Source organism: Lissotriton helveticus, chromosome 5_1 (genome assembly GCF_964261635.1).
Source record: "Lissotriton helveticus chromosome 5_1, aLisHel1.1, whole genome shotgun sequence".
Lineage (NCBI taxonomy): Eukaryota > Metazoa > Chordata > Amphibia > Caudata > Salamandridae > Lissotriton > Lissotriton helveticus.
This window is the reverse complement of record NC_136065.1, coordinates 850,357,270-850,376,461: the sequence shown is the minus strand read 5'-3', so window position 1 is coordinate 850,376,461 and position 19,192 is coordinate 850,357,270. Positions and strand designations below refer to the sequence as shown.

Here is a 19,192-nt window from a genome sequence, read left to right as displayed (position 1 = left end):
GACATAGCCTCCACTCAAAACATCATTTGCATAACAAATCGGTTACTGGACGCGTTCCATTAATAAACACATTGCCGAGATCGCTGAGAACATGCCATGTTTCCCAGGCAGGCGGTAAATGCTAGGAACCTGTCATTTCGCCGTTCCAGCTGCATCGTCTCTACAACTTTTCGCTTTACAAATTCCGAAATTCGCATTCTATGTCTTTGATAGAACGCTGTGTTCTGACTATCCCAATATGGCCGCCTCACTCGCTTTCTATCCTTCAGCAGTATAGCGCAGGGTGCATGTCGGGAATATAGGCGGAGCTCTAGCAGGGTCACTCACAAGACAGAAGATGGCAGCTCTCGGAGTCTCCTTGAAACGTTCGGAATTGTTGTTGCGGACGGTATCTGGCGGGCTTCAGGTGAGGAGGACCAGCAGGAAGAGATGGTTTTGCAACCATCGATCTAATTACCCGGTGTCACATTTCGCTTTTCTTTGTTAACAGTTATAGACGCGGCTGTCAATACTTATGTAACTTCAAATGGCTTTGCTCGCTGGGACATCTGGATTTTATGCCCTTGATTATGTGAACTTCTCCTTGAACAAGAAAAGTAACCGTACTCCTAGGGGTAGCTTGGCATGCTTTAGTGGATTTGGTATGCTGCGAAACTGCTACCCGATGAGGCTGTCAGAGTGTAGTGATAATGTGCGGTACTCTTGACAGCCATGCTCCAGTATACAGACTAGAGGTGTGCAAGCCAGATAATTGAAGAGAAGAGCTAAGAGTTCGGTTTGGCAATCAGAGGAAAACAGTAGCATATACCGCCAATATACATAGTCTCTTGCTTTCTCTCATTCTTCCTCCATCTGCTCCATATTTCTCTCTTTCCATCTCGTTATCTTTCTTGTCACTTTTTCTCACACTCGACCTATGATTCTTTCTGACTCTATCTCTGTTCGCTCCACCTTATCCATCTGTCTTTTATCTCTTTTCTTCCACCATCCCTCGCTTTCGTGGTGTGCCCTACTACCAAACCCCCTTTCTATTTTTACTTCTGGCTTTTTTGCTCTCCGGCTTACCAACTCCTCTTCCACCAAGTCCTTTCTTTCTGTCTCTCAGGCTTACCAACCTGATTGTCTAACCCTCTTACACCAAGCGCTTTCTTTCTGCCTCTCCTCCCACTGTGCACTATCTCATCATTCTCTAAGACCCTTTGTGGAGCAGAAGAGGTACTAGTGTCAGGATTTTTGCGATTTTATTGTAAGAATGCAAATACCCTCTAATACTGAGCAAATTTGCATGTGGTGCACGCTGGAGAATTATGTGATAGTGTAGAGAAGCACTAACAACAGATGGTATGCAGTTCCTCAAATGATCAGACAAGTGAGAGGAGGGTTAGAAAGCCCCGGTAATGTGCTCTGTCAGGGTAAATCAGAAAGGGAGGAAGGGAATTCATCTTGTTGGAACAAGGGTCCTCACACACCCAGTCAGCTGGGTGGCATGCTTCATCATATGGACCTGCTCCTCGTCGGGTCGGGGCTGCAATACCCGATGGGCACCCATAAAGGGGCTCTTCAGTGGAGATCTTTTGTTCCTTGCTGTTTGGTGCAGTGGGTGTGAGGGGCCTAGGTAGTGTAGATGTGATAGAAAAGTGATTAAAACCTGTAGAGTTGAGCATAGCTAAACTGAGCCATCACTTCATATAGCTGCCACTCCTTTTGTTGTTTTTAATCAGGTGGGTAGCCTATGAATTTTTAAGATTAAATGCAAAAATAGCACTTAGAAGTAGCAAGCGTCTAAAGAGTTAATTGGTCGTGCCGGACTGGGACAAAGTCATGAGTTCATGCTGACCATGATGGAGCGTAGCCAGATACAGGACCCACGCATGTCCAACTGAGCAAAAGTACCTTAATCCTGTTTCAAGGCAACAAGATAAGGGGAGCAGCCAAACAATTAGTCAGTGTCAAACCCAAAGTCGAAGAGAAACATTGATTTTCTCCACGCAACGATCGTGATGCCCTGATTCTGAAGACAAACCACGAGTTCCAAGAAACGTTGGTTCCGAAGTCAATGTGCTGGGTTTCTCAACGCAGTCGAAGGGATGCATCGAATGTCCTGCAGTAACGGTGATGCGCTGGTCCCAAATTCAATGTGCCAGATCCAAGTGCGATGCGCTGGTTCTGTTCTCACAACAACGGTAATGCGTCGATTCAGCTCCTGCAGCAGAGGATGCATCGGTTTAGTTGGAGCAAGCACCTGGATCCACATCCAGTTAACCAGGTACAGGAACAGGAGAGGAGGGTAGTCTGTTAGCCCTTGGAGTCACTTAGGGTCAAGTGATGAAGGTCTAGTCAGAAAGAGCAATAGTGCAGCACAGTAAGACAGCAGTCTTCCATAGCAGCAGTCCAGTTGAGGGGTAGTCCTTAGCTCATCAGTTCATCTGAGCAAGTTAGTTTCACGTCCAGAAGTGTACTGAGTTGATAGGTTTGGAGGTTCAGTTGTGCCTTTGAAGTGGGAGTAACTTCAAAGAAGGGTTGTAGAAATGCACCAAGGTCCTTTCTTCCTGACCTGGCTCCAGAATCCTACAGTGTGGGATGGAGCCCTTTGTGTGTTGACAGCGCCCAGTCTACTCAGGTGTGTGAGGCTGTGCCCAGCTCCTCCCTCACTTCCTCCCAGGAAGATGCATGAAGTCACACCAAGCCTTTCTTTGTGTGTGGCTGTCTAGAGGGAATACACAAAGTGAACTGTCATCCAGCCAGTGATCAGAGACAGGCAACAGACACCAAATGTATAAGAGCAGGAAAATGCCTAATTTTTAAAACTGGCATTTTCTGAAGAATAACAATGACCTATCCAACATTACAATTAAAGAGGTTTTATCATTACCTTTCCGTAGGTACTAAACATAACCACTCAACCTTCCCTCAATTAGGAATTACAGCTTATTAAATGTAATAAGGAATTCTCAAGGTTAACCTATGAGAGGGGAAGGCCTCTCAATAATGAAAAACACATTTGGGAGTTTTTCACTACAAAGACATGTACAAGTCCTACCTTTTGATTACACCGCACACTACCCAGTGGGCTACCTAGGGCCTACCTTAGGGGTGACATATATATATAATAAAAGGCTGGGCAAAGGGTCAGAAATGCCAAGTCGACATGGCAGTGTAAACTCCACACACAGGCTCTTCAGTGGCAGGCTTGAGACCTGTTTAAGAGCTACTTGAGTGGTCTGTACAAGCAGTGCTGCAGTCTCACCAGTTGCATCAGCAGTGCTACAGTCCAACTAGTTAAGAGGTAAAGATGTCTACAAGGGAATTCATTCAAAAAATGAATGTAGTCAGTACAATAACTTTATCTTAAATCTAGTGACATCTAATGACACTTGTTGCAATAGCTTAAAGTAATTCAAAAAGAAATCAAATAAAATCAATCTCAACAAACGGGTGTATCAAAAGTTAATCATTTTATATCCAAAGAAAAAGGGAATACAGCAATAACAATCAAAACAAACTTTGTCAACAGGGAACATGTATATTAAACATACAAAAATATGCTGGTTCTCAATGTATAAAAACTATCTTAAAAATGAGTGTGATATTGAGATATATATATATATATATATATATATATATATATATATATATATATATATATAATTTCAAGACTCAAGTCAGATCAATTACCATAAGTTTAAAGACAGAGGAATGGTTTAAGAGTCAACGTTTTGGTCTCTGTTGTATCAAATCGGTAAGACCACCTTCAGGACAATGGTGGTTCTTGTGGAATTTCTTGACCCCGCTAAAGACAATAACAAGAATACATATAACTCGTTGCTATCTAATTATGATACTCCGTTAAAAGATCACCCATTAGAGGTAAAACACATTTTTATCTTTGTGCCAGTTTAAAAGTATAAACTTTATATCCAGAATTGAAGAAAGATAACAAATAAAATAAAATGATCGCGTGTCTTGTATCTTTAAAGAATAAAGTACACCACTCGGTTCCAGTGTGTGAAGTTATATAGGGGACTCACTAAATTGAGAGAGGAGCACAAGTCTTCTGAAGAGAAGTTTTTTTTATTTTTATGATTGAAGTTGCATACAATGAATTACATACCATTTATCAAGAGCGTCATACGAAAGATAATGACTGACCTCTATAAAGTAGATGGTACTTACATTAGAGGTACAACAAATATCCTGTCAACGCAAGGAAGAAAAATACATTTCCTAAACATGTAAATAATATGTACATTATTTACCTAAAAGGAAGACAGATCAAAGAGCAAATTTTAATAATATTTATGGATGCATTACACATGGAGAATATATTAAAACAAGAGACATAATGATCAATGAAATGTACATTGTCATTGGACAGAATAAAAAGACTGGAAGATTTCGTATCTCCTAATCTCTGTTGGTCTCCAATGCATGTTTATGTTCTGGAGACAAAGATGTTAGTCTGCAACATGTAAATTAATCATTGTTGTCGAGGGTAAGAGTTTGCGAGACAGATAATACATAATCTTAGCCCCTACACGCTGTGAATAAGCTAAAACTGTAAAAGTAGTGCATTACACTAGTCTTACTTCACGGTTGGTGTTAGGATGACCTTTTCAATGACACTATTTCAATGTTAAAGTCTGTTAATTAACAGCGACCTGACACTATTTCAATGTTAAAGTCTGTTAATTAACAGCGACCAAACAAGCCATTTATTGTAAAAATTACGAAAGACCACGAGAACAATTCTATTTAGAGAATCATATATTACATACGATTTATATCGCCGTTGGAGGGGGGGGTGTCTGTGTGTGTGTATATATGTTGGAATAGTCAATTATTTGAGGCAACAACATTCCTCAAGTATATATATTTGTGTAAGATCAAGATTTTTTTCATATTTATTGCCCACTAGTAGCATCTAATTTACAGGTCCTGGGCATATGTGGTGCACTGCTCAAGGGACTTGCAGATAAACTAAATGTGCCAAGTCAATCAAACCATGTTTAGTGGATAGAGCACAGGCACGTTAGCACTGGTAAAGTGCTGAGAGTCCTAAGGCCAACAAAAATGCACAGGGCTCTAAAAAATAAAAAATTGTTACTTGACCTGCAGGTCTAGTAACTTAAAAAATCTACTCTACCTAACTGTAATGCACTTGACAGAGGTCAAAGGTCATTTAGTCTTCCTACTCACCAGAAAGGGCGAGTGGGACCTAAAAATAGCTCACCCTAATTAAATCTGGCTTGCAAGTGGATTTTTCGAGCCCTGATGTGCCAGCAAAAATATGAGACAAGAATGCAAAATGTTTGGGGAACATCACCACTCTACGGGACTACGGCTGTCAGGTGTAACATTTATCTTGACTTCTGGTCCCCCGTTTTTACCTCGCACAGCCAGAGCATCAATTCGTACTGCCTATATCTTGTATGACAATTATCGGGTCTGCTTCGGATCCAGTTATGTCCTCTGACTTTCGTTTCGCAGATGAATCCAGTACCCTGTTTCAATAGCTATTCTTATCTCTCTCCTGTCCTGTCTCGTGTTGGCTCGGCTGTGCAGTTGGCAGGTCCACTATATTGCCTTCTTCATCTGTGCTTTTCAGCTACAAACTTTTACCATGCAGCAGTAGGTTTGTCTTGTTAATGCTGATTGCGTACTGCTTGCCCCAGCTTTATTCTATTTTACTATATTTATGGCCATTAAAATGGGCACATCCTTAAAATCGTATTTTCAAGGGATTTGTTCTTAATTGAAATGGATGTTTTTCCCAAATTTATGCTGTATCCGCTCACCATCATTGCACCAGTTGCCTTATTAAGCGTCTGTGTGCACCTGCCTAGTAGACCAGTGCAGGTATTATAATATTCCTTTAGGACTTGAGTTAGTGTCGGAGCTGTTTTCCGGACTTGGTGCAGGTGAACAGGAAGCAAAGGGCCAGGGGAAAGGAAGGAGGATGGCTGTAGATTAATGCTCTTGAATTTGCTCCTGAGTCTCGATCAAGTGTTTTTTTTATTTTTTCTGGTGGTCTAACTCTTCCTTATGAGTTGGGGCTCATATTTCTCAGTGAACTACATACATAGCGTTTTACTGTAGTTTGTGCCTCCAGAAGATGGGCTCGCATTGCCCCTGGGCACACTCCGTAAAGTGGTTTAATCGTATTCTAACTGTCCCTCCAGAGCTTGCACTCCTATTATGAGGCAGTTACATGTTTTATAGTGCCTTCTTGGCTAGTACCCCCGATTTGTCTAGGATGCCCTCCATAACGTGATTTACTTAGGGTTTAAGAGTACCTTTGTAGTTAGAGCCTTCTATTGCTCCTGGGTGGAAGTTGTGATGGATTTCCTGTGCTTTAACATTGTGGCTGTGGTATGGGTTTCCTGTTGTTCCTGGGTTGACTCTGTAAAGAGGTTTATGGTGGTCTAACTGTGCCTCTTGATTTCAGACTCCAGTTATTCCTGGGTAGACTCTGCATAGTGATTTACTAAGGTCTGACTGTGCCTCCACAGGTTGGGCTCCTTTCTCTCTTGGGAGGACTCTTATAGTGCCTTACTTGTGGGGCAACATTATGTCCAGATGTTGGATATTTAGCATAGCCCTCCAGGGTGCATCTTCTCTTGTATTTCCCTGCAGATCTTGGAAATCACGCCCATAAAGAATTAGCATTGTCACAACCACATGTATTTAGATAATCAACAGAGACTTGGCCTCTTTTGAAATGAGACAGATTACATTAAATGACACAGCTTTTTATACGCTGCAAGCCAACATATCTCTCACACATTCTCTTCATGTGATGAGCACTGACTCACTGTTGTCACAAGTTTTAGTACACTCGTTGGGCACAACCCATGACATGAACTCTTTACTTCTGTTGAAACCACAACCAGTCCTTATCCATGCACTGGATGATTTATTTTCACTACCTGGTTGCTCACTTGGAGAGTACTTTGAAGCTGGGAGACAAGGTTTAGAAATTGCTATAGAAATACTGCAAAACAATGAAAATTATTCCCATAGTATCATTTTAATGTATGTAAGGTACACACACTTTGCCCCATGACTCCCCATCAGCTGAATGCTCAGTTTACTGTCCATCAAATTGCCTATTATATAGTGTATAAGTGTTGTGTACAGATTACTTATGGGAATGCTTTCAATATTGTTTTTTGAATTAAGTATAAGGGATCACTTTGGAGAGAGGAAGAGGCCTATCAAGGGTAAGGATGAAGGGATGGCAAAGTGCACTGTTGATTTACAGTAAGTAATGGTCGTCCCTAGTAACAATACCTTTGATGCAAAGAACCAAATGGCGAATATAATTTAATCGAATGAGTTTATGAAAAGCAGTTTCAAGACACCTAGCGACTCATTGAATATTGGTGCAAAACAAACTTACTCAGTGCACTCTTTTATGGTTATACACTGTACTAATAAATAGTTTGTGATCAACAAGTGTATCAACAAACTCGAGAACAGCACGGCCCGTTTAACACATTCTCAACAATCCTATAGGGTCCGTGTTTTTAAAGCCAATGGTATTTTGATCCCGATAAAAATGGTGGGGGATCATCATCAGGACTCAGGGATGCAACGAGCTTGAAATAGAGCTGAAACAATAATAGATAAAGGGTGATTAGAGTGAGGGTAAGAAAAAGAAGTGAGCCAGTACAAGGCTTAGGCAGTACTAACAAGACCGTACTTCTGTTATGAAGGTAATACAGTTGTTAAAGGAGGGGGGTCCCTAGTGACAAGCCTGAGGAACAGGGTAGCCTTGAATAGCTTACACAGCAAGAATGCAAAGAGTAGCTGCTAAAACCCTTGTAAACGATAATACAGGTGAAGGAGAGTGTGCAGTATTATGAGAGACACTGACCTCAGCTGGAAATATACTGACTGCCCATGATGGCTCCAATCAGCCTGCATTAGAGGTGGTTTGGCACGAGTTAGAGTACTCTATTCCTTCATGGGGCTTAAATCATCCTGAAAATGGAAATGCGCTGGTAGTGCTGACTGGCAGCATGTGGTCCTTTCGGGTCCTCTCCTAGAGGTGAAAAGGGTGCTCATCACTTGCCACCGCAAGCCATTTTCCGATGTCCAAACTCTCTTAAAAAAAAAAAAGAAATGGACTCTAGAGAGGCAGTGAGAACCTTGCACCCTGATGCGACTGTGATTCTGACACAGACAAATCTTTTTTTTTTTTTTTTTTTTTTTTGTGTGGTTTGGCCAATGTGCAGTAGGTTACAAGAACACAGAATGGCATATATTACATTGGCACTCGTCAGAAATACAAACAGTGGGGCCCCCTCCAGAGTAGACACTATGTAAACAATACCTATCTTTAACTTTCCATCTTACGCACTGTCAAGTACAGAAATCACCTTACTGATTAAAGGTCTGTCATTTCTCCCTACAGAGCACACCAATTGTTTTGGAATGCCACAGTGAACTGTTAAGATTTTTTAGAAAAACCTTTCTGCACGCTTTTTTGGGAGATGACCATTCCTAAACTAGTTTAGATACGGGCTTAAGACCTGTCTCAAAATTTTGTCCACCTACAGCCAGCCTGTCTAAGGAGATTCTCACTTTTTAAAAACTATTACACAGAGACCTCAATGTATTACAAGCAAAAAAGGGCTTTCCCCTTATAACATCTCATTACAAGAACATGAAGCTCTCCGTACTCTTAAAATAGTACTATTATTGTCAAACCTGCAGACAAAGGCTGATCAATTGTTCTACAGGACATAGGCGCATACAAACTGGTGGCTCTGCGCCACTGAATAATCTTGAGCATTATGCGAAACGTACTAAAGTTACAACAAGTGAGATACAAAGTGAAATGCTCAGACTTTTAAATGGAGGTAAAGAGTTGGGGTTTCTCGGTAAAAATGAATTCTCATACCTCCATGTGCACAACCCAATGCACTCCAGTTATTTATACTCTTCATAAAGTTCACAAAATCTTGATAGCCCCCCTCAGACCCATTTTATTTTCTCCCTGGAGCCAATTGGTTCAGTACATTGACTTCTTTTGTGCCCCTCACTGGATGCAGGATAGCACGGATTTTATAAATCTCATTGAAGACTTTCATCTCCCCAAACCAGGATCCTGATTGGTCACTGTGGACATAGAATCCCTCTATACAAACATACCTCAATTATTTCAGGCCTAAAATAACAAACATTTTTACTACACTTGCATGTCTACTAACTTGAATAATCTACTCAACCTGATTAATGTACTTGGCCCGTAAAATGGTCTTAAATTGTGTGATCCTAGGCAAATATCTTATTTTACAGAGCTGTTTTTTTCTTCATTAACGCATTTGAGAGCACCTTCAAATATGCGAGTTCAGCATTTCTGTTGTACACAAAAACTCTTTTGTTTGACTAAATGGACTAAACCTTTTCTCTATATATAATAGGAATCAAGCACACATGATCCTTGACTTGCCTCATAGCTTACTAATAACACTGCCATCAGGGCAGGGATCAGAGTGTCTCTCAGCTCATGTTTAAAAACTCTATTTTAACAAGTATGGGGTAGTATGTAGGGAATTTAGGGGTTGTGATTTCCTAATTATGCTGCTTTGAGACTGCAATTTGGAAATTGCATGTCCTTATGTACAAAAACCTAGAAGTTGGAAATATTGACTCTTGATGGGGTCGCAATAGACCTACCTCATGAATATTAATGAGGTAGGTCTCTGTTTGAGACCAATTAGAAATTGCAGCCATCACAGGGATTGTGGCCTGCTGGGATCAGCAGACCTCCATGTCTGGGATTGCTTTTTAATAAAGCAATCTTTTTTTGTTGGTTTTATTTTGTTATAATGCAGTCTGTTTTTCTTAACAGGATGTGCTTAAAAAGAGAAAAAATGAAACGTTTGTTTCATGAGTAGGCAGTAGTCCGTGGCACTACTGTCTAGTCTTGAAAAATATTTGTAACCACATTCACAAAGACGAAGGAGTCCAATGGTGCCCCCCCCCACGCGCCACCATTCGCGAATGGTTACCACCACCCTTGAGGTGTTGGTAAAAGATGAATTTTTGCGACCATATTTTTATCGCAAAACGTTCATACATACCACTGCAAATAGATATTAGGAAGCGATGCCCTTAACACGCCTCTTCCAAATACTGATTTGCAAACCCAAATTGCGATTCCATAATAGGTTACCAAATCACACTTTGACTTTTGTACGTTTTAAAACCAGTTTTGCGGTCGTAAACCACCCGATTCTGCGAATTGGGCCATTTACGACATCAAAAACTGTTTAGTGCATACGGCCCAATATTACTAAAACATGACGTGGTAGAGCACTGTTATTTACAGATAGTAAATTTCCCATTAAAATTACAAAAAACCTTCCCACTAACATGCAGTTTTACTGTTAAAAATGTATAGTGTATCCATATTCAGCGAAAATTGGGTTTCAGCAAACCTAATCATTTCCACATCATCAAGTATAGCGTTCGGATTTATTTTCATCCGATTTAAATATTTTTTCATCACACAGAATTACAAAAAATGGGTGTTGATAACTACTAAAGAAAATATATATTGAGATGTACAGTTCACTTATTAGCTATTTAAATGTGTTAGAAAAAAACAGACACTCTAAAGCCTTTCATTTCACACTCTTTGTACAGGGCGTCAGACAGTTCATTAATAGCAAGTGGGCGAATAGATTGCTTTAGGCCTGTATTGGGCCTCCGTGCCATACACCACATCGTCAATCATAGACCCACACCACTATCATTCATTTTATTGTAGCTGGAACCGGCTTTCACACGCAATTTCTTTAAATTTGATAATGATTTCTGTTTACAGCTAAAAGAGACTTACAGCCTGATTAATTAAACGAAAATCGGCTCGCAAAGGGCCAGAATCTTAAGATTGATTGAATTGAAACACAAAAGTGATTTGCTCAGGGAGGTAGAGATCTTAACCCACACTTTACTTGAATCAGGTAATCCCAAACGCTTCATTGGATGCTCTGCTAAGAGCATGATACTGTTCGCGTGTAACTCTGCTAACTCCTCGTGCAAAACAGGAATCCAACAGACTTGTCCGAGTCATTACTTTCTCTACAAGTTTGAATTTAATCCCCCAAAGTATTACAAAACACTGGCATATTTTTGCAGTGGGGGACCTCATGTTTGAGCCACCAGTGTTTGCTTACAAGTGGGGCAGGAACTTAAAAGACCATTTTGTCCGCGGAACCATACCATCTCCCACCATTACGGAGTGTGATACTTGTTGTATCTCATCCCGAGTCCTGATGATGAGTCTGCTATTTTTATTGGGATCAAAATGCTGTCCACGTTTTAAAACATAGATCTTAAATGATGTTGAGAGCTTGCTGTAAAAACCCATGCTGTTTTTGTGTTTGTTGATCACGATTTATCACTCTAGTGTATCATCTCGAGTGCCCTGAGCACATCAATATTCACTGCACCATTATGTGTTTTGAAATAGTTTTTCATCAACTCCTTTAAATAAATTATATTTGCCATTTGGTTTTGTGCATCAAAAGAACTGTTACTAGGCACCAGCTTGTTTTTTTGCTTTAGTTATTATCCGAGGTCCCCAGTGATCCTTGGGTCTCCCTTGTTGAAATATTAATATTCAATAGTAAGTAATTGCACATTAGCCTCCCAACCCTCCTTCTCTTCCTTATTACAGTACTTATGAATACAATAAAAAAGTCTGGATATTAAAGCACTAGGGGCCTGATTACGATGTTGGGCGGAATTAAGTCCGCTGGACATCGTTTCGGTACTGGGACTGACTGACCTCCTGTTGGCGGTCCCGACCAACCAATTAGGATCGGTCGCACTCCCATTCTTTACAATGAGAGCATGCTCTCATTGTAAAACAGCGAGGTGCAGTTCATCCGTGCACCCCGGGGCAGGCACCTCAAGGTGCCTGCCCCGGGGTGCAGGGATCAACAGGGGGGCAACATAGATGCCCTCTCGGGCCTCAAACCGGAGGCCGTGCACCCATGAGGGCCCTGCTTGGTGGGCCCAAAGTCTACTTGCTGCAGCCTTTCTGTGTCAGAAAGGCAGGCACGGAAAGGCTGTAGGAATCTTGACATTGTAATCCCTTGGGCGGAACGAGCCGCTCTTGGGATTACTGAAGTCATTCCGACTGGCGGACGGGCTCTCCGAGCCCGTCGGAAGCCCACTGAATGACTGTAAGGATACCTTTCCGACCGACAACATCCTAATGGGTCGGTCGGAAATGAATCCGACCAGCTGATTACGATGCCGTAGGAATGGCTCTGACCGACGGTCGGAGCTGTATTCTACCGCACGGTGATCAGCCCCTAAATGTGACTCAGTACCCCGAAAGAAAACTACAGCCAAAAAAGTGTATTCAGAGTGGTTCTGAAAAGTTTGTTAACCTTTGACCACCTGATCTAGTCTCCCCCCCCCCCCCCCCCCACCCATATACACAATGACACAAAAGGTATACGGAGAGTACCAATTTGTTTTGCAGTTGATGTCTAGTGTCATGTCCATCAAGGCTTTCCCACCGGATTCTACCTTTACCCTAGTGGAGTATCCAGGCAGCCTTGCGGTCTCAGGAAGCTTTGCAGATATATAGCCATGGGGCTCTATCATCTCACTGTCGATACCTGTAGTTTGAGGTTCCTCTGGGCAGCTTAGAGAGATGCATCCTAAAACGAAAAACTAACTGGAAACACAAGGCAGATGAATTTCCTTTGCTTAAGAGATTCTAGTGTACATTCGGATCCATTTATCCCATTAAATGGTACATGAGCGAGAGCCAAATTTGAAATGCCCACCATTGGCTCATTAATTGCTATAATAATATAAAATGTATGTGTAGTCAAACCTCCAGTTATAGTATTTTCAGCCTGTCTGATCAGAAAATGTGAATGTTTACAATATGATGTATTTGTTTTTGTGTGCTCAAAGTTGGAGTGCAACAGACTTGTTTTTTTGCCTGAGAGCATTTGAAATTGTTTGTGCGTGCCCTTCAAGCTTAGATGCCAGTAGAAAGCCCAAGCCCATATGTGTCCTATTTTGAAAAAAGCGATAGGTCAAAAATCAAGGGCTTTTGTTTTCACAGTGGCATCCCACTTGTCTAGTTCATGGAGTGTGTGGAATGAGTCCTAGTCTCTCAGTGGGGGAAAGGGGCCAGTGGATCGGTAAATTTGCAAGATAATTTACCTTCAAAAAACAATATTCGGATCATTTCCCTTACTGCTTGTTCAGACTCTTAAACTCATATTGTACTGCGAGTGTCTGTTACGCCTACATTCCAGAAGCCCTGTATAATGTATTTCTGGTCTTCCCGGTTTCCTCTGTGTTGTATAATGAGGGCCTGAACAGAAGTGCTATTTTAAGCCCTCACCAAAAGACACAAACCCCATTTCCCTTCGGGCCATTTTTCTATCTTTCTAAGAATGCAGTTTACTACCAGCTTCTTCTGGGTTCTTTAGGGTGTGGAACACTATATACAGCCACATATGGGATCACCTGTGACACGTGAAGGGGATGGGGACAGAATAAAAACCTCACATTTGACTAGAAATCTCAAGGTTAAGAGATGTGTTTAATTCCTACTAGTTAGGACCCCCCCCCACACACACACACACACTTCATTAATAAATATAGGGGGCATTTGTTTTGTATTTGTTTTGCTGTGAATGAAACCTTGTATAATTTGTGTTCATACAATGCAGGTCAAAGAATAATTTGTTAAAGCATGATCACAACCTAATTGCGAAAATAAACATGCATTGAATGAATGAATGATGGAGGTTTATAATGTGCATAGCTATTCGGAGAAGTGTCGTGGATGTCACTTGTTTGTAATTGTAAGACTTCCGGAGGTTGGCAGAGCTTATAAGTCTTGGCTCTAATAGGCTGAGCTAGTTGCTTAGACAACACATATACGTGTAGAGGTAAGCCTGCCAGTGTTGGCTGCAGAGTGAGCGAAACTTTGCCAGAGGTGAGCCTTGAGATCCTCTGACCGTGGGTTTTACGTTCTGCATACAAATTATCCCATTATTTGAGTGTGTGGTTGGTTGTAAAACTTAGTAATGAGTATCCACTGAGTAAGTGTGACACAATATATGTATTTTGTACTACACAATAGTGTTCAGGCCTCTCAAAATGTACTCGCAATTGCGAGTAGAATTTTTATCAGATCGAGCTATTTTGAGCACCTACTAGTCCCATCTGGCAAGTCAACTTAGGCTGGAAAGGAACAGGTTTTCTGATCATTCAGAAAGTGAAGAGCAATAAAGAAGCCATATCCTGTAAATTAATATTACAAATATTTCAAAATATATCCGGAATTACAAAAGCACTTTTTTGTAATTAAGAAGAGTGATGCAAACAAGAGTTTAATAGGAGCAAAACAAATCAGAACACTTTACTTGGTGATGTGCAAGTGACAATTTGCAGAGAATATATTTCCAAGTATTGTTTGTACACTATATAGTTTTATCAGAAAAGCTGCTTGTCGGTGGGAAAGTTTGTGGCCATTTCAATGCAAAATCTGCCGATTACAAATGACACTGTGCTACCACTTCATGCTTTAGTTATGTATTTATTAAAAGTGATAGTTTTTAAACATCATTTGAGAAACATTCCTGTCCCCGCCCTGATAGAAATGCTGTTATTGAACTAAGAGGCAAGTCAGGGGTCATGTGTATCCTAAGTGTGGCTAGATTTGTATTATAGATGGAAAGTTGAATCTATTAAATCAAACAAGTTTTTTTGTTCAGCAGATACACTGAACTCGCACATTTGAAGGTGCTCTCACATGTGATATTGAAGAAAATGGCGGCTCAATTAATTAAATGATGTGCTCAAGATCACGTCATTTGAAACCAGTTCATGGGTCAAGAGCATTACAAATATGTCGAGTAGATTATTTAAGTCACTGGACAGTACATGTTTTCCAGACAAGCAAGGTCTCCCCCACAGAACAGGTTTAGATCTAGAAAATGAAGTACATAATTTAGGTAATTATTCGTCGAATTTCATGGTCCTGAATGTTCAGTCTGATACTACTCCAGACTTACCTGCTATTTCAGTACTACCTGTCAAAGGCGAATTATGTGTCTGTAGTTATGGTTCCGTACATGTAGGTCATAGTGAATGTACTACTGTTATCAAGTATAGTGACAGTGGGAAATCTATTTTCAAAGCTTCACGTCATTCTTATTTTATTTGTGGTCAAACTGCATATGTCCGTCTGCCCCTCGATTGGGAGGGAACCTGTTACATTGCCTTCCTACTGCCACCTGTTTTCCTAGCCCCACCTGACTATTATAGGAATTCCTTCCTAGTACATACCAGACACAAGAGAAATCTCCCGATTGTCGATTATACTGAAACTGCTGCAGAGCAATTCATTGATATTGATAAAGGTGTGTTCCCTTATTTAGGCACAGTTGTAAACAGTAAGCTAATCCGTAGGCTAACAAGAACCCTTGAAGCAGTAGTAGATGAGACTGCCTCTGCTCTAGGTAACCTAACCGAAGAACAATCTGCTATGAGATTTGTCGTTTTGCAAAATCGTCTCGTCCTTGACGTCATACTGGCCGATAGGGGCGGGGCCTGTAGAGTCATCGGATCTAGTTGCTGCATTTTCATTCCAAATAACGCGCCGTCTGTTTATTCAGCTATAACCAGACTCCATAAAATTGCCCATCTGTTACACCAAGATCCAGGCACCTGGACATGGTCCGGTTGGTTCTGGAATGTAATTTCCGCATGGGGATGGAAAGTCCTGTCCTTTTTAGGTATTGCAGTAGCGATTATATTTAGCTGCTGCCTCTGTATACAATGTGGCCCTGCGATTTGCAGCATGTGTGCTACCTCTTGTATTCCTAGTCCCAAGCCCCGTTCTAAATCCCGTTCCAAGACAATTCGAGACGAGCAAATGGTACTGTATGAAATGATAGATGGTATCATGAAAATTGATGTTTCCTGATGGAAACGTAGTGACAAGGAGGGAATGTGGAAAAGTAAATTTTGCCATGTTCTGTGTCCCTACGCTTCATCCATCATATGTTATGTGTGCATGACCAATATGCATATGTTATTCCCCATGCCTGATTAATGACGCAATTACAGTTGTGTCCACCTCTAGTATGCCATTTCCCAGTCTTCGTGAATACTACGAATATCAGGCCTATGTAAAGTAATGTTGCCACGTTTCTTAGTGTGCACGTTATTCCATTATAATATCCCCGTTTCTAGGCCTCAAAAGGGCCCAGACCACAGATTCAGCTCCTGTCTCCTGAAAGCCTCGCTAAGGAGCGATACAGCCCCCACCTGTATCCTCGACCCTTCACTTACTTCCTGCCTCGCAGTGCCCGGTACAGCTTGGCTCTGCCTCTTAGTCTGCCAAAAGTATGTTATAGTTCCAGTTATCAGTTCAGTCCTCCTCTTCTGCATTCCTAAGCTACTGAACTGCATCAATAGTTTCCGTCATTGTCTAGCCTTCTCGTCTCCATGTTAGAGAAATACTGTATTTAATGGTCATTTAATATTCTTCATCACGCACTACATGTAGAATAATGCATGGTCCAGTCCTAGAATCAAGTTAGCTTTTCCCCTCATGACTTCTAGTTTATATCAACATGTTCCCTAAACATCAGATACCAGATAGGGTTTAGGTACATGTCGCTCCGACCCTTCAGACTCTAGTCTCTGCTCCTAGCACAGAGTTCATAGCCCCCAGCTTCTCCTAGTAATACGTCATTGCCAGTTTTCGCGCACCATTAGGTTAGAGGTCCCGGCTCCTTAGGTAGCCCCCTCCAAAATTTCCGCCCATTCATGACATATTCTGTTACGTTTGTACCACATGTCTATGTATACGCCCAGTTACACCTCTTTTTACTGTTATCTCTCGCGACTGCTACGCGTTACGCCTTCTGCTCCACCCACTGCTACGCCTACTGCAATGTAATGCTATGTGTTTGCGCTATGTATATAAGTCAATGTTTTGTTATTGAATGTTAGCGCGCTCATCCCAGATCAAGCCCCGGCAGCTGCTGGGCCCCAGTTGTCCTGCCGGGCCTTATTATCCTATTCCCATGCAGGTTGTCCTGATCCTGTCCTTATGCTGTAATAAACCTGCAGAAACTCCTACTACCTCGAATCTTGACTCTTATTTTATTGAGCTATCTGTTATGCTATAAGTCTAGTCAAAAATAGGGTATTATTTATTTATTTACCACAGGTCTAGTAACATTTTAAAGATTTTTCAAGGCCTGGTGTTGGAAACTGTATATTTGGCAGTGGCATTATAGAATCTCTTGCTGCAATACATTGTATAGTGCTTCATGCTACTGACTAGAACAGAAAGCTTTCCAATATGCATTTACTTCTTCGGTCCGCTTTTGAGGTATATGGTTAGAAAGATATTGGATGTAGAAGGTCCTATATATGAGGTATGGGGTGGGGCTCAAATACCTTTTACGAACATAGTGTGGCAGGAGAAGTGTAGACTTGTGAACTCCCGAACCATAAATACATATCATATGTAGGATCGTTCTTCGAGAGCCGATTTAGTCATTTGAAATCCATGAGGGCTCCTGGAGCTTCAGCAAAATGTCTGACACAAAACTCCAAGTACAAATAGTTATACCCTCATCCAGCAAAGGAAATTTCCTCAGCTGTTCAGTTCTCTAGCATAGCAAACAGATGAGCATTCGTTATTCGTGTAACATTCATAACATTTTAGTAAAGAATACTCTCTTCAAACTGCAGTTGCAACCTTGAGTTGCATGCAAATGTCAAAATAAAAACATCATATCGTATTCCTGGGTCTTCCCATGCTATCTGGAGAAGGAAGGAACTGCAGTGAACCAGCTCTTGTCGACTTGGCACTATTTAACAGGGGCACTGTGTGAGTGCCTCACTGTGCCTGCCGTGGGAAATTGGTAGATGGGACAGCAGGGTTCATTTGACCAAGTTGAGGCCAACAAACAAAACTAAAGTAGATAGGCAGAATAAGATAGCCCGCTATGTTGGTCCTATGTGGAGTCCTTGGGTCTTGATAGGGGCTAGTGCCGATAATCAGGAGCTCAATTTGAGACCCCAGTTATAAAACTTTCTTGGCAGCACTACTGTGGACTCTTGGTGCCTTGGATAGCTGGCTTCGACATTAGTACACACTTAGCGGTCTGTGTTGGCCTCCTGTATTAAACTTGGAAACAGGACACGGGCAGTGGGGTGATTAAAGATACAAAACTGTGTTTGGCTACAGAAGACTTACAGTGATACCAAGTGCGATACTTCTAGGATAGCGCTGTGCTGCTGGTAAAAGAGTGGTAAGTCTCGAGTTGGTGAGGCGAGTTCACATAAAGCTGTCTATGCACCTTTGCATAAAGCTGTAATCTGAAAAAAGGAGTCTGGAAACTGTCCTACCTGTCTGGGACATTGCCTGGGGAATAATCTTGCGGAACATTGTGCCCAGTCACTAAATTGCAGGAAGATGGGTAAACCAGAAGTGGGTAGCGGTGGCACCCACCCACCCTTGACAGTATTCTCAGATGATACCTCTACAATGTGTCTAAAACATGGAAGTAGTAGGTACTTTAAAAGTTGAAAACCATGTCACACTGGATTCCATTATGAAGGCCATAGTCGAATCCAGAATGGTACTCTAGTCTAAAATAGTCTTGGTAGCCCTAGACCTTACCATGATATGGGCAGGTCAAAGGAAGGTAGCGGAACGAGTGACCAGCAATGAGAACTGCAGGGCTGGACACACTTCAGAAGTCTCTGAACTCAAGGAGAACCTGGTGTTAGAAAGGTCTCCTTTCCAGAGTATAGGGCAGAGGGTGTGGAAGGCTGGAGCAACCTAAAGCTTGTGGGATTTCCGGAGGGGACCATAGGTAGGGATACATAGGCTTTCCTGAAACATTAGATCAGAGAAACTCTGAACCCTGACTTTCAGTGTAGAAAAGGCATAGAGTCCAGACCAGGCCTAAACTAGGTTAACCGCCCAAGACACGGATTGAAAAACTAATACACTATAGGGACAGTGATGTACTCCTACGAAGGTCAACTCAATGGGATCCATACCAATGAGGGACCCATACTAATGTGTCAATGTGCCAATGTGCCAGCTCAATTGGAAGCATCATAGTGTTTTGTTTTTTCCAGACTACATTACTGCAGTTCAGCA

At 41.6% G+C, this 19,192-nt stretch overlaps 1 protein-coding gene across 1 annotated transcript in view; it reads left to right on the top strand.

The window, feature by feature from the left end:
• Nucleotides 1–253: 253 nt before the first annotated feature.
• The window catches only part of SDHB (succinate dehydrogenase complex iron sulfur subunit B), a 113,953-nt gene continuing 95,014 nt past the window's right edge, over nt 254–19,192 (top strand). The window contains exon 1 of the mRNA XM_078643332.1: nt 254–406. Coding sequence (XP_078499458.1) covers nt 338–406 — 69 coding nt within the window. The 5' untranslated portion in view covers nt 254–337. The remainder of the gene's footprint in view (nt 407–19,192) is intronic.